Source organism: Mastomys coucha, unplaced genomic scaffold, assembly GCF_008632895.1.
Source record: "Mastomys coucha isolate ucsf_1 unplaced genomic scaffold, UCSF_Mcou_1 pScaffold15, whole genome shotgun sequence".
NCBI lineage: Eukaryota > Metazoa > Chordata > Mammalia > Rodentia > Muridae > Mastomys > Mastomys coucha.
In genome coordinates, this window is record NW_022196897.1 from 13,722,321 (window position 1) to 13,737,724 (window position 15,404).

Below are 15,404 nucleotides of genomic sequence, written 5' to 3' on the forward strand. Positions count from 1 at the left end.
AAAACACAATAGGAAAACTCATACACTGCTGGGTCCTGTGTCTCATCCATGGAAGCCACACATAGGACAGTGGTCCCTTGAGATCCCACCACTCCATGACATGCTCCCAGCTTCATTTTGCCCAGTGCAGCCCAGCATTAAGCAATGTGATGATTTGAATAATTTCCCCACAGGCTCAAGTGTATGAGCACTTCAGGCTTCCACTGGTGAAGCTATTTGGCAGTCCTGATGGAGGAAGTCCATCACTGGATGTAGGCTTGCAGGCTTGTCTAAGCTTTCTCCTACCTCCAGGATGGTCTCTCAGCTTCTTCATGCTTGTGGTTGAAGATGGCCTGCTGCCATATCCCACCCCACAACCTCTGCTAAAACGGAGTCTCCCTCCAAACAGTTTTGTTCTATAAGCTACCTTTAGTCATTTTATGCTTACCAGAGCAACAGACAACTAACCAATGCAAGTGGTATATGGCTATCGTTAGGCGGGGGTGGGGGGTGGAGGGTAGGAGCGGGGGTTGGGGGAGGGAACATCCTGAATTTGAAAAAGAAACAAACAACAACAAAACAACAACAAAAACCACTTCAGAGTAGGCCTAGAACAGCACTGTAGTTTGTGGGATCCAAAGCTTTTCCTGAATTAGGGAACAAAAAGCACACAAGAAATCCCTTCTAAAGCCAGGAGACAAGAAAAGGACCTGGAAGGTTAACATTAGAAATAAAGTCCTGGGCGGGAGCTGCCATTGGCTAGGTGGAGAGCTTACTTAGCATGTACAAAGCCCTGAAATTAATCTCTATCAACATATAAATCATATGCCAGAAACACCAGCATTTAGGTGGAGGCAGGAGGATCAGCAGTTTAAGGTCAGCCACAGCTACATTGTGTCCAGAGCTATATACACTTGCAATAAAAAAAAAGAAAGAAAGAAAGAAAAAGGAAAGAGGAAGAAAAGAAACAAAGAAAAGAAGAACAAGCTTCATGTAGTGTCCTACATCTGTAATTGCATTATCTGGGAGGCTGAGTTAGAAAAGCCACAAATTCAAGGCTAGCCGAGGATACAACTTAATATTTGTCTTTAAAAAAAATAAATAAATAAGAAAAGAAGCCCACTGTAGTGGTACACACCTTTAGTCCCAGCACTCAGGACACAGGCACAGGCAGATCTCTGAGTTCAAGGCCAGCCTGGTCCACAGAGAGTTCCAGGACAGCCAGGGCTGCACAGACAAACAAACCCTGTATCAAACAAACAAACAAAAATAAATAAATATATAAGCAGACCAGTTTGAGTGTAGCTCAGTGATAGAGTACTTGCCTGACATACCTGAGGCCCAGGGTTGGAAGGAAGAAAGAGGAAGGAGGGAGGGAGAGAATGAGTTAGCAGAGAACTCCATTATACACATAAACATCTCAGAAGGCACTGCAGGCAAACCATTAGAGTAAATCAGAAAACGGGTCAGCCAGTTTGTTTCTGTATATTATCAAGAGCAACATAAAACTACAGAAAGAAACTTAAACACATAATTAAAATAAGAAATGGATTTCTAGGAATAAATGTAATGAAGGATTTCAGAGCATGGTGAGAAAAACTGGGACATCAGGTAGCCGTGGCTGAATCTAAGGAGTCCATGCCCAAGTCAATTTGTGAGAGGCACTTGACACCTTGAATCTCAACAATGATTGAAAATGCACCCAAGGTCAGGCCAAGGTCAAGGATGGAGGGAATAAAAAAATCTGCACAATTTACAAGGCAGAGAAAAAAGGGCGGCTTCCAGGCTCAGGATTAACAAGTCAACAGGGCAGCAAAGCTTGAACTAAGATCTTCCAGTTAAGGAGATCTGGTATCTAAGAGGGCACTGGCATGGTGGAATGTAAGATGTCCCTTTTAATAATAAGTGCCAAAGTGTCAGGGAGCGTATGATCCCAGAACCTAGGGCCAGGCCATACTCAGAGGAGTGTACCTTTAAGAGGTAACTTGAGGGGCTGGAGAGGTGGCTTAGCAGTTAAGAGGGTTAGGAGCACTGACTGCTCTTCCATGAGTCCTGAGTTCAATTCCCAGCAACCACATGGTGGCTCACCATGGTGGCTCACAACCATCTGTAATGAGATCTGACGCCCTCTTCTGGTGTGTCTGAAGACAGCAACAGTGTACTCATATACATAAAATAAGTAAATCTTAAAAAAAACCAAAAGAGGTAACTTGAAGCCAGGCAGGCAGTGGTAAGGAAAGCCTTTAATCCCAGCATGTGGGGGGTAGAGGGATGTCGGGGGTGGGGGGAGAGGCAAGTGATCTCTAGGCTCAAGGCCAGCCTGGTCTACATAGTGATTTCAGGACAGCCAGAGCTACAGAGAAACCTAGTCTCCAAAGCTAGGGAAAAAAGAAGTAACTTGGAGGTCAGGCTTGCTGGTCTTTAAATCCCAGGACTCAGGAGGCAGAGGCAGGTAGATTTCTGTAAAATTGAGGCCAGCCTGTTCTATAGGAGAGAGGGCGTGGGAGGGAGGGAAGGAAGGAGGAAAGGGGAAAGAGAGAGTGAGCAAGAGAGAGAGCACAAATCTCATCATCAGATGTGGAAATGACAGACAGATAGACAGACAGTCAGTGAGTGAATGTTGGAGACAACTGCTTCAATTCATAATTTGGTTGTTTAGCTCAGGCTGCTCTGATTGCTGTCAAGGCTTTCATGGTGAGACCCTGACGAGAGAGAAAGAGAAAGAAAGAAACAGAGAGACAAAGACAGGCAAACTTTTAAATATCCACAAAGAGGATGCCTGAGTGTAGAAAATGTGACAACCCTGAAGAGACTCAGCATACAGCAGATGTCCCCCACCAACAATGTCCAGCATCTACTTACAAATTAAAAGATGTGGAGAACCACAGAAAGAAAACTACTGAAAGCTGACCCAGGAGTGGCAAGATGCTGACATTCTCAGACATGGGTTTAACTGCCTATCACATGACACCATGCCTCACACAGCACATTTTCTTAACACGGTCACCATGTTGACCCAGTGTTCCGTCCCCCAGCTCTGTGGTCTGGTCTAGGGTCCGCACTTGCAGCCCTTAGACACTATCATTATCAGGTTATTCATGGTGGATACTTCAGTCCAGGCTGGCTTCACGGTCCGTCTGCCAGTCACTTGAAACAAGAAAGAGGTGTGCCAGAGGACAAGATGGAGCCACAGACAGAGCTCCAGGGACTCAAGTAAGTTATCTTACCTAAAGGCTAGAGAAGGAAAGCTCTAAATAGTTCATAAATAAACAAACAGCCTGTGGGACTAGAGTGCCCTGGAGTGCAGGCGAGAAGCAGACAGCAGCCTAGAGAGGAAGAGGCAGCATGCTACAGTACCAGAGCCAGGTATGGTCAACCTAGCATGTTATCTCCAGCAAGAGCATCCTTCAAAAGCAAAGGCAACAACAACTACACGTAGAAAATACATTTAAAGACTATAAATGAGTGCGGCATAATTCTTATTTTTCTTATTTATTTGTTTATTGATTGATTGATTGATTGATTGATTGACAGGGTTTCTCTACATAGCCCTGGCTATTACGGAACTCACTATGTAGGCATGGCTACCATGTCTATGTAGATTCACAGAGATACTCCTACTTTTGCCCCCAAGTGCTAGGATTAAACGCATGTGCTACCATGCTCAGCAAGGTAGAAGCTTTAAAGAAGCAGTCTAAAGGTAATTGTCTGATTTTTCAGAATTCATTACTAGCTGAACTCTGAGAGCCATTGACAGCAATTCTCCAGCAGAAGGAAAGTGATGCTACAACCCAAGGATGAGGCTAAGAGGAAACACCTGGGCAAACACACGCCAGTGTCCACTCTCCCAAAATTATAATGTCATTTACTGTGTATTACTCACAAACTGAGGAGTTTACTGCAATGGGAGGAAACTGGCTTAGCCATAAAAAGAACAAACCTCTAACTCACACCATGTGACTGAACCTCAAATACGCATGGATCTAAAGGCACAAGCTGAGCCACTACTAAACACCATTTGACTAAACCTCAGCTGTGTAAGGTACTAAAGGTACAGGCTGCTTAGGGTTCCCATTTATATGACACAAAACAAGCCCGTGGTTGCCAAGAGACGAAAGGAAAGAGATGCCTTTGAGGGGGCTGAGAGAGCTGGTCAAGAAGGGGTATCAGCCTGCCCCTCCACTGCAAGTCTCTACTGTGAACAGACTTCCAGGACTCCTGGTATCTGCTTCTCCTCAGAGAGTAGCTTATTCCAGAGAGTAGCTTTTACTCATGCAAATGCCAAAAGTTACCAAAGAGGAGAAGGATAATGATAACCAGCCATTTAAGGTAAAAATAATAACCTATCTCAAGACTCACTGTCAGAGAAAGGAAAGCTGTGATCACAGGGAGGATGGGAGCTATGCAGGAGGGCAGAGTACAAGACACAGGTGCCCGCTGGGAGCTGCAGACACAGGCTGAGCCAACAGTGACAGGAAAAGGGAGCTAGGAACTGTCCAGAAAGGAGACGAGCAAGGAGCAGTATGATGGGGGGCTGGAGCCAACACCTTCAACCACATAAGGCTGGGTGTCAGACAGGGCTAAACTAAACATGTACAGCCAGCCAGCCACCATTTATAAGAAGTGTACTTCAGATGGGAGTGTTACAGTGAGGAACCAGACATCTTGAGCTACAGTGGTAGAGCACTTCCTTAGTGTGAGTGAGGCCTTGGGGAAGAGATGGGGGAGGAGGAAGAAAGAAATGGGGGGCACAGTAGAGGAAGGAAGGGCTGGACTGGATCTTTAACATAAAATTAGACTTTGGAGATGGATAAGTTCCATGAAGTACACAAATTACCATGACAGGAGCAAAATGAGAGGGCAGATCTCAATGGCTCCACAGCTAAGGTAATTAAAGGAAAATTTAATTGGTAATAGTACTGGCAGTTAAACTGAGAAGTTAGAGCCTTCCCACAATTAAGAGCAACATACACCAGGCTCCAGTGGACTCACCAGTGACACACTTCTACCCAGACTTTAAGCAGGAAATATCATCAGACTTATATGAACTTTTTCAAAACAGAGGAGGAGGTTGGACAAATGGCTCAGCAGTTAAGAGCACTACCTGCTCTTCCAGAGGTCCTGAGTTCAATTCCCAGTGACCACATCATGGCTCACAACTATCTGAAAAGGGATTTGATACCCCCTTCTGGTGTGTCTGAAGACAGCAACAGCAACAGTATACTTAAAAATAAAATCTTGGGGCTGGAGAGATGGCTCGGCGAGTAAGAACACTGACTGTTCTTCCAAAGGTCCTGAGTTCAAATCCCAGCAACCACATGGTGGCTCACAACCACCTGTAATGAGATCTGGCGCCCTCTTCTGGTGTGTCTGAAGATAGCTACAGTGTACTTACATATAATAATAAATAAATCTTTTGAAAAATAAAATAAAATCTTAAAAAAGAGTGCTTATTGCTCTTTTAGAGACTGAGTCTAGTTCCCAGCACCCACATCACTTACAGGATCACAACCACCTATAACTCCAGCTCCAGGGGATAGAATACTTCTGTGCACTCAGGTCCATGCTGTAGGCATGTGCATGCGTGCTCGTGTGTGTGTGTGTGAACACTAACACGCACACACTTAAAAATAAAGTAAATCTTAGGGAAAAGATGAAAAAAATATAGCTGGGTGTGGTGATGCAGCAGTCAGGAAGCCCATGTGGCGAGCGCTGTGATTTCAAAGCCTGCCTGGCTTATTTGGGGGAATTCAAGGATAGCCAGAACTACAGAGTGAGACCCCTATCTCAATAAAAAACAACCCCCCCAAAAAAACCCAAACAAAAAAGTAAAGAACAAAACTAAAAAACAACAGAGACAAGAAGCACAGGGCCAGCATTTCCTGCTGGTCAGTCAGACAGCTGATGCTGCTTTAGCCCCCGCAGTGGGATCTTTGTGAGTACGAGGCCAGCCTGGTCTACATCGTGAGTTGCAGGCTATGCAGGGCTACAAAATGAGACCCTGTCTCAGACAATCAGACACTCAGACAAACAGACAAACAGATGAAAACACAAAAAAACACAGATCAGCAGCTTTCATGGACACATGAACTTTCTCTAGGAAAACAAGCAAACTGCAGGTGGAATGTGTAGTCACTGTAGTGTGTCACAAGAATGCAAGGACGGTTCAACACGGGAACAGCCTCCTAATAGAACATCCAAGGAGGGGCTGGAGAGATGGCTCAGTGGGTAAGAGCACCGATTGTTCTTCCGAAGGTCCTGAGTTCAAATCCTACCAACCACATGGTGGCTCACAACCACCCGCCATGAGATCTGACTCCCTCTTCTGGTGTGTCTGAAGATAGCTACAGTGTACTTATTTATAATAATAAATAAATCTTTAAAAAAAGAAAGAAAAAAGAAAATCCAAGGGGGCCGAGGGGAAGGTGGGATGACCCCCGAGGGAAGGGGGTTTGACCCCCAAGGTTGGAAAGAAGCAGTGAAATACTGTCCCCATATGGCAGGCAGGGGTAAGTGACATTCCAGGGAACTTCTGGACAGCCTGGGACTTGAAGCTTAAGGTGGAAGGGGCAAAGCCAACAAACAAGACTATATATTAATAAAAATAAAACCATAAGCAGTATAACTCACGAAAATCGTGACTCAAACCAATCCTTAGGTCTGTGCCAAACACAGGAAGACAAGAGCGTGCTTGGGTGACTGGACACACTTCCTGCTCACAGCCTCTGACGTCAAACATCCATGAGCTCAGGACCCGCCAGAGAGAAAGTATGGCACATCCTCAGAGCGGAATCTTATTCAGCAAGAAAAAAAAATGAAACAGCTATCCATTCTTCAATACTAATGGTTCTTTTTTTTTTTTTTTTCTTCTTCCAGTATTTTGAGACAGGGTTTCTCCTGGAATTTACTCTGTACACCAGGCTGGCCTCGAACTCAGAAATCCACCTGTCTCTGCTTCCCAAGTGCTGGGATTAAAGGCGTGTGCCACCACTGCCCAGCTGGTATGGAGCTTTCTAGGCAGTGAGACCCACGTTCTAAAGTTGACTGGGGTGATGGCTACTTGATTGGGAGTGATCCCAAACCATTGGCCTGCAATGCTCTCAGGAGCAGTGGCTACAGCCCACTGGTTCCACGTCAGTACAATTGCCACGTGTATGGTCTGCTGACCAGAAGCCACATGGGATCCAGTTGCTCAGGCACTGGAAGTTCCAGTTGTTCAGAGGTTGGCTCTGCCCACTCTGCCCTACAGCTGAGCCCTGTGGACACTAATAAAGGCCAGGATGACAAAACAATTTTGAATAGGAAAACAGAAAGAGCTTTACACCTCTGACATGGTGACTTATTTAAAGGTACTGTTACTCAGGCAGTGGGGAATTTGACAGAAACAGAACTCCTGAACAGGCCCTCTCAAAGGTGTGAATTCAGTACATTTCTAAACATCCATACCAAAAAAACAAACTCTCACCTCACACCTCACCCAAAGGGGACCAGTGATCTGAATGTGAAGAATAAATACATACCAAGCTCTGCATTAGGCAGACAGAATCTCAGCAAGCCTGACTCGGGCCTGAAATCCTAGCACACAGGATGCTGAAGCGAGACCTCAGCAAATCCAAGGCCAACCTTGAACACACTAAGAGACCCTGTCTCAAAAGATGAAATAAAACACAGCAAAATAAAATCTGAGGGGTTTAATGATGCACACCTTAAATCCCAGGACCCAGGAGGCAGATGCAGACAGATCTCTGTGAGTTCAAGGCAGCCTAATCTTCATGATGAGTGAGTTCCAGGCTGGCAAGGGATATGTACTGAAACCTTGTCTCAATAAAATAAAAATAAAATAATATCTTTAGTTGGCTATAAAAACGTGAATAAACGGTTTTTGCTGGGCATGGCAGCTCACACCTTTAATACCAACACTTGGGAGGCAGAGGCAGGCAAAACTCTGAGTTTGAGGCCAGTTTAGTCCACACAGTGAGACTCTGTCTCAAAAATAAGTCAACACTGGTATCCAACAAAATATTCTACTCTTACTCTTTGCAATATACATCATGATAATAAAGACACGCTGAGCTAGCTATAGAAAGCATTTTTTAAAAGATTTACTTATTATTATACATTAAGTATACTGTAGCTGCCTTCTGAAACACCAGAAGAGGGCATCAGATCTCATTACAGGCAGTTGTGAGCCACCATGTGGTTGCTGGGATTTGAATTCAGGACCTTCGGAAGAGCAGTCAGTGCTCTTACCCACTGAGCCATCTCACCAGCCCCAGAAAGCATTTTTATAAATATATTCAACAGAGAACTTGTTTGTAAATTAGAGCAGAAACTCTTCCAGTGCCCTTTAAAAAACAAAAAACTGGATGAGGGGCCCTGGATGGCTCTGTAGTTAAGACCCCAGGTTCAAGTCTCAGCACCACATAGTGACTCACAACCATCTTTAACTCCACTTCCAGGGGTTCCAATGCTCTTTTCTGATTTCTGTGGGTACCAGGCATGCGGGTGGTACACACACACACACACACACACACACACACACGCACATGCACACGCACACAAGCGCACGCACAAGGAAAACCCTCATATACACAAAATGAATCTAAAAATTAAAGAGAATGAAAGAACAACAGGGCGCAAGACAACGAGAGGCACAGTACTGAGAAGAGCCCAGCCTGGCACAGACCACTCATCTGCAATGGGACTGAGATTCAGGGGAGCAGAGGTGTCACCACTAAATTAAAACTGCACAGGCAAGCCATGCCTCAAACCTGGCTTAAGTATGCCGGGCGGTGGTGGCGCATGCCTTTAATCCCAGTGCTTGGGAGGCAGAGGCAGATGGATTTCTGAGTTCGAGGCCAGCCTGGTCTACAAAGTGAGTTCTAAGACAGCCAGAGCTATACGGAGAAGCCCTGTCTCGAGGAAAAAAAAAAAAAAAAAAAACTGGCTTAAGTGGCTGAAGAGATGCCCAGAAGTTAAGAGTACAATGCCCTTGCAGAAGACTCGAATTCAGATCCTAACACTTATTTCAGGTCACTTACAGCTGCCTGTCATCCCAGTCCAATACTGACTGGATGCCTCTGGCCTCTTTGTGCTAATAGATATATATCATTTTTAAAGATTAAAATAATAAAAATGAAAACAAACTATTGCCGGGCGGTGGTGGCGCACATCTTTGGTCCCAGCACTTGGGAGGCAGAGGCAGGCAGATTTCTGAGTTTGAGGCCAGCCTGGTCTACAGAGTGAGTTCCAGGATAGCCAGGGCTACACAAAGAAACCCTGTCTCAAAAAAACAAAAACAACAAAAAACAAAACAAAACAAAACAAAAAAAACAAAAAGAAAAGAAAAGAAAACAAACTATCTTAAGATTTTGGACATGGTGGTTCACACCTACAGTCCCTGGGCAGGAAGCCTAGGCCAGTGTTGTATGAAGCGGAAATCTTAGGATTCAAGAATAAACAGGGAGCTGTGGAGAAAAGCCCTTCCCGGGTCAGGGCTAGGATAACCTATGAGGCCAGCACTGCCTTCAGTTAGCCCCACTGCAACGTACTGCCCTTTAGACGGGAAGAAGGTCCTCCCTGAAGCAGCCAGCAGCAACCCCACCTACATTGACTTTTCTTCTTGGGGCCTACTCAGTCCAAACCAGGGATAAAAAAGCACTCCTGTTGGGTCAATCTATGGGCCAAGCTGGGCTCTGACTATATGTCCCTGCCCAGGCTGAGTGACAAGTGACTGGGGGGAGGTCTGCAGACTTGACACCCTAATCCAGTCCCTCTCTCTACTCGTGGGGAGATGTGGCAGGAACACCATGCCAGCCAGCTAGTCATGCAGAAGAGTCTGCATCATGATGCATTATAAACATAAACTGCATCATGCTAGGAAAACTGGGCAGCTGTAACAGGACTATCCACCCAGACAGGAGCCCTCCTGGCTCTGTGCAGGCCTGGGTGGCCCAGGCAGCTCAGGTATGGGATGGCTGAAGCACCAAATAACCACAAAGGTCTCAGTGCCCCACACAGGTCTCACTGTGCCCACACAGGTCTCACTGTGCCCCACACAGGTCTCATAGTAGCCCACACAGGTCTCACAGTGCCCCACACAGGCCTCACTGTGCCCCACACAGGTCTCACTGTGCTCCACACAGGTCTCATAGGGGTCTCGTAGTGCACCACACAGGCCTCACTGTGCCCCACACAGGTCTCCACACAGGTCTCACTGTGCCCCACCCACACAGGTCTCATTGTGCCCCACACAACTACAGTAGCAGATTGCCACCCCTCCCCTTTCAAACACCAAGAACCACCTTGGGGATCTCTTCTGGAGGGCAGAGTCTGGACAGGCATGCCACTATGTGCTGGTACAATTCTCAAACGGTATCGTCCACAGCAAGTGGAGATAGTGGGTGAGAGCTCTGTGAGTAACCCCAACTTCTCCTAAATTTGGGCAGCCCTCACCCGGTGACCTATAGACATAGAGACTAGTTTTGTCTCAAAGAACCAAGTGAGGAGACTAGGCAGAACCCAGTAGTGGGTCTCCTCAGAGGGGAGATGGCATAAACCAGGCAGGGTTGGACTCAGACATATATAGTGGGTAGCAGCTAACAGAACAAGCATCTTCCAAGGTGAGGAGGAGCTGGGCTTGCCATCAACGCTGCTGAAGCACTGGGGAAGGCAGAGCATGGTGAGCTCCATGCTGGGTCAGGGTTCTCATGGGACAAAACAGGGAGGCCTCCTGGTGCTGGTCACTGCCCTGCCCTCTTGGGTTTACTATCCTAAGCCCCAGCCTGCCTTACCACAGGAACCTCTTTAAGGTTGTATGACCTTGACACGAACCACAGCTCAGTAACTTACTCATGATATCCAGAAAGTGAAGCAGCAACATGTCTGACTCTGCCACTAAGGGACTGGAGGGTCATATCTGCCTTGGGAGCAGAACCAGAGCACAACCAAGGCCCTTGGTCTCCCTAGCCCAGGGCCCACACTACCCAACTAAGGCCTGCTGCTGGAACTGAGGCAGCTCTTGGCTCCTGGGTTTGCTGACTGTGTAGAGACAACACAACCCAGCCTGGAGCTCCGAAAGTTCAGATAAGCTTCCTGTGCCTGGGAAGGATGGGGTGGGGGTAAGGGAGGAGAGGGGAAGTGGCTTGGGCTGTGGCTTTGTCTGTATCCTTGGCTATGTGGGATCCAGGATTGGGGCATCATCCTCCTGCTTTTGAAGTGCTGGACACTGACAATCTCTCTGGCTTGGGGAACAGTGGCTCCAGAATATATAGATGTGTGTGCTTCACCCCTGGAGAGAGCTCACGAGCAGCCTAAAGGGAGTGACACCAGACATCTGCCTGTCCTGTCAGAGCTTTCCCTCTATGACAACATGTAGTTCCCAAGTGTCTGTTGGCAGCACATCAGGGTAGGAGCACATCTCTGCCTGTTGCCCGGCTACAGAAGTATTGGCCACTAGAAGGGCTACCCCATGTAGGTTGAGATAAGTGGGGTGGGCAGGAAGCAGAAATGGGGGCATCCTGTTGTGTAAACTGAGACAGTCAAGCCTCCAGAAGGCAGGGCTGTGTCCCGTCAGAGCTCCAGGGCTTTGCTTCTAACAGCAGTGTCTGACATCTAAGATCAGAACAGGAAGCCAGAGGGAGGGGACTAAAATGGCTCAAGACACAAAGGGCTGGATTACAAAGATGGCACATTATTTAAGGAAGAAGTTAAGATGGGGTCTAGTGTGTCCCCAGCTGGCCTCCAATTCCCTATATACCCAATGACCTTGAAGTTCTGAACCTTCTGCCTTCACTCCTGAGTGCTAGAGTTACAGGGCAGATCATTACGCCTGGTTTCAGAGAGGGTTCTGTTATAAGTGGTACAGCAAAGCACACTGGGAACAGCTCTTAAAAGGCAAGGTGGCAAGGGGGTCCTAGCCACCATTTTACCTCAGGACACACAGTGGACAGTAAGTCCCTGAGTGGCACTGGCCAGCCCCTCACTTGGGGTGGAGTCTTCATAGGGGCACCTGAGAATAATCCAGAGTCCATCAGCTCAGACTTAGGCATCTTGTCTGAGCAAAGAGCAATGGGTCACTGGCCTAGGTGGTACGTGTGAGGCTATTCCCAGTCAAAACCAGACACAGGGAGCCTGCAGCTCCATGGTCAGGGCGGCCAGGTCTTCCCTCTGCCTGCTCATCCCATGACTCCCTTCCCAAGCACACCAGGGTAGCAGCATCACCACCAATAACCTAGATTTTAACCAAGAAATTGCACACCCCCTTCTCTGCCCCACTTACGGGCCTGCTGAAAAGAGAGACAAGGAAAGCTAGACTGTGTACGAGGGCCAACAGAGCAGAGGGCCCGCCCCACAGCCTGTCCATGTTCCAGGGTACCTCACCACCATAAAATGGGTCAAGCAGGACTCCCTCCTGACACCCACGGCTCCATAGAACACCCTTGGCAAGGTCCCTGTCCCATAGCCCCTAATACTCAGAATTATCTATGAACCAAGAAAGCTGACGTATTTAACTAGCCTGACCAAGGGTGGCTGAGAGCTGCCTGGCCTCCTGTTCCCACCCTATATATGCCAGCTCTGCAAAACCTTCCAAAGCCACTGGCTCCAAGCAGCTCCTCAGAAAACCTGTTGAAACAGCTGGGCTGTCCGTGTGTAGGCAAGGTTAGGGAGTCAGACTACCCAAGCACTGATGAGAGCAGGTTCAACACATGATACTGGATACACTTTGCCCTGTTCCCACTCTTCCAAGGGCACCAGAGGAGGTAGGGGCTGTGCAAGCATGGTCTTGAGGAGTGAGTAGAGAACGGGTCCTTTCCCAGCTCTGTGGAATCCCAGTGAGCATCCCCTGCCCTCAGCTCACACTGATTCTGCCCCAACAGCATTTCAGAGTTGTATGCAACCATCAACATAGTGGGAAAGAACACTATCAATAGGCTCTGTATGGCAGAAACCTCCAAGCCTTGGGGTCCCAGGAACGAAGGGGTCCTGGGTCTTTTCCCTGGACTCCTAACTGGTGGTCAGCAGGAGTGGAAGGCTCTGCTGACTCCCTGAAATGGGCATCTCACCCTGGCCAGTGGCTAGCACTGGATCTTGCTATCAGGAGAAAACCAGTTCTTCCCAGGAAAAGCAAACAGAAGCTATCTACCCAGACCCAGGAAGCCCAGAGCTCCATTCCAAAATACTTATACCAAAGTGCAAGAGTCATTAAACCCTAAAGGGACTCCTGGGCCACTGAGTCGTTCAATGTCAGGCAGAAACTCTCTGCACATCATGCTGCAACTCTGACAGCCTAGGGTCAGACCCCATGCGCAGGGTCCGGGCTCCTGCCCAACTCCTCCAGACTATACACCTTGCCTGCAGCATAGTGAGTGACCTTCCACACCAGGCAGCAATCATCATAAAGTCCCACTATGCAACATGCCCTCTGTAGGCTGTTTACAAGGTTGGCATAGTGCCAGGCCCTGCCGTTGGTTACCTGCATAGTTTCCTGTGGCCTTAATGTACATCTGGCCATACTGCTCCTCCACCATGGTATCATAGGCTTCGTCATCCTCCTCATCCTCCTCGTTGTGGTAGGAGGTGGGACTGTCAGTGGTGGGCAGGCTGCTGGCCCCAGGACTGGTCCGCTCCCCCTGGGAATAGGGTACCTGCTGGATGCTGGGGATGAGAGTGGCCAGGCTCGGCACACCATAGTAGGAGACTCGAGGCAGCTTCAGAGGGGCTGTGCCAGGTGTCCCTGCAGCACCTGTAGCTACTGCCACGCCATCTCGAGGGCCCGTCTCCAGTGGGCGTTTGGAAGCCAGGCCAGGGCCAGTGGCCGGTGGCGTCTCCATAGCTTCATGCTTTACACGTGTCAGAAGCGGGATGGGCACAGAAGGAGATGTGACATAGGCAGCAGTGGCCGGTTGCAGCTGGTTGCAGGGACTTTGGGGCTCTGAGCTGGCATCTTCGATCATGGCGGTCTGCGAGTCACAGTGGGGTGAGCTCACCTTGAACATGAGATCTGTGCCCCGCTCCACGATGTGCTGGATCTGCAGGAAGCCGGCTGTGTACATGACCACGAGCTGCTCACTGGCCGCCATGGTCAGCTTACCTGTGTAGCAGAAAGACAGAATCTGCTGGAAGCAGGCGGGCGGCACCGTGCCTGGCAGCTCGAACGCACTCTTGCTATTACCACTGAAGAGGTCTCGGAAATAGAGGCTGCTGGCAGCCAAGACTGCACGGTGGGCCTTGAAGGCCTGGCCTTTGACCACGATGGACACATCACAGTAAAGGCCTAACAGGCGCTGTTCGTTGAGACAGCCAAGCACTGTGTTCCCAAAGTTGGGGATCTCGATGTGCAGCATCTGAGACATGGCGGGTGCTGTGGTGCGCAGGTCTCCGACTCAACGTGGGGCAGCCTGGATGAGGCACATCTGTTGGGGGACACTGTGGTCAATTGAATGGCAGGTGCCCCCCATCCCTGTCTAGCAACCTGCTCCCAGCCTCTGACAGGGGAAGGACAGGGCAGTGTCCTGCTTAAGACATTTTCCTTGGCTAGAACATTCCTTCAAAAGGACTTGGGGTGGGGAGGTGTCTCAGCATTCAGATCCCAGCTTGGAGGCAGAGCAGAGTGATCCTGACCCCACAAGAGCATGAGAACCCTTGTCACCTAATGTGTCCACAGAACCCATGGACTATTCCCAATAATTCTGAGGGCAGGGCTTTGTTCTCCCCATCTGTGCAGAGGACACAGGACAGAGGCTTGAACCCTCCAGAAAACAAGAGAGGAGTGAATTGGACAGACAAGTCACCCACTGTTGGGGTGGGAGGTGTAAGGGCCGAGCCCAGGAGCAATCTCAGGGACTCCTTCTCTAGAGGGAAGAAGTTCCTTGAGCCCCAAAGCCCCTCACTGTGTAGCCTTCGCTAAGAAGGATGTCCCAGGGCAGGGAGGGCTTTAGTTTCAGGTCTGTTTTTCCTCTTTGCCCGCTGAGCAGCCTAAGGAGGGCACTCTGAGGAACTGCAGATCAGCTGTCCCCCTCTCATAGCCCTTGCTCAGCTTCAAGCTTCCTCTGCTGGATAAGGAGGAACAAGGAAGGTAGACAAGGGGGAACTCAGTGGGCTCCTTCCCCCGCTCTTTCCTTGGGGACAGACCTCTATTTGCCTGGTGGAAGGGCTCTGGGTACACTCTGTGCTACCTGGCAGCTCCAGGCGCCCCAAAGCAGGACCCTGGTCCTGAGCACCCTCAGGGAGGCAAAAGGAGTTGGTGCTTGTCGCAGAGCAGCCTCCCGCCTGTGCGCCCTCCCTCCGCCCCACTTCCAAAAACCGGCCAATCCCAGCTGGCTTGGTCCCAGCCCAGGTAAGTAGAAGGGTCTCAGGACTAAGCCCGCCAGGGGGCAGGGGTAGAGGGCAGGTCGCCGCTGTTTATCAGCATAGGACTCTGCCGA

The 15,404-nt window shown here is 48.8% G+C and overlaps 1 protein-coding gene across 6 annotated transcripts in view; it reads right to left on the bottom strand.

Annotated features, from left to right (window-relative positions):
- Positions 1–15,404, bottom strand: part of Nacc2 (NACC family member 2) — a 67,673-nt gene that overhangs the window by 20,097 nt on the left and 32,172 nt on the right. For 5 of the 6 annotated variants that reach the window (XM_031369392.1, XM_031369397.1, XM_031369394.1 and 2 more), the window contains one exon: positions 13,454–14,393. In XM_031369392.1, coding sequence (XP_031225252.1) covers positions 13,454–14,333 — 880 coding nt within the window. In that variant the 5' untranslated portion in view covers positions 14,334–14,393. The remainder of the gene's footprint in view (positions 1–13,453; positions 14,394–15,404) is intronic. The other variant, XM_031369398.1, reaches the window with a different exon arrangement.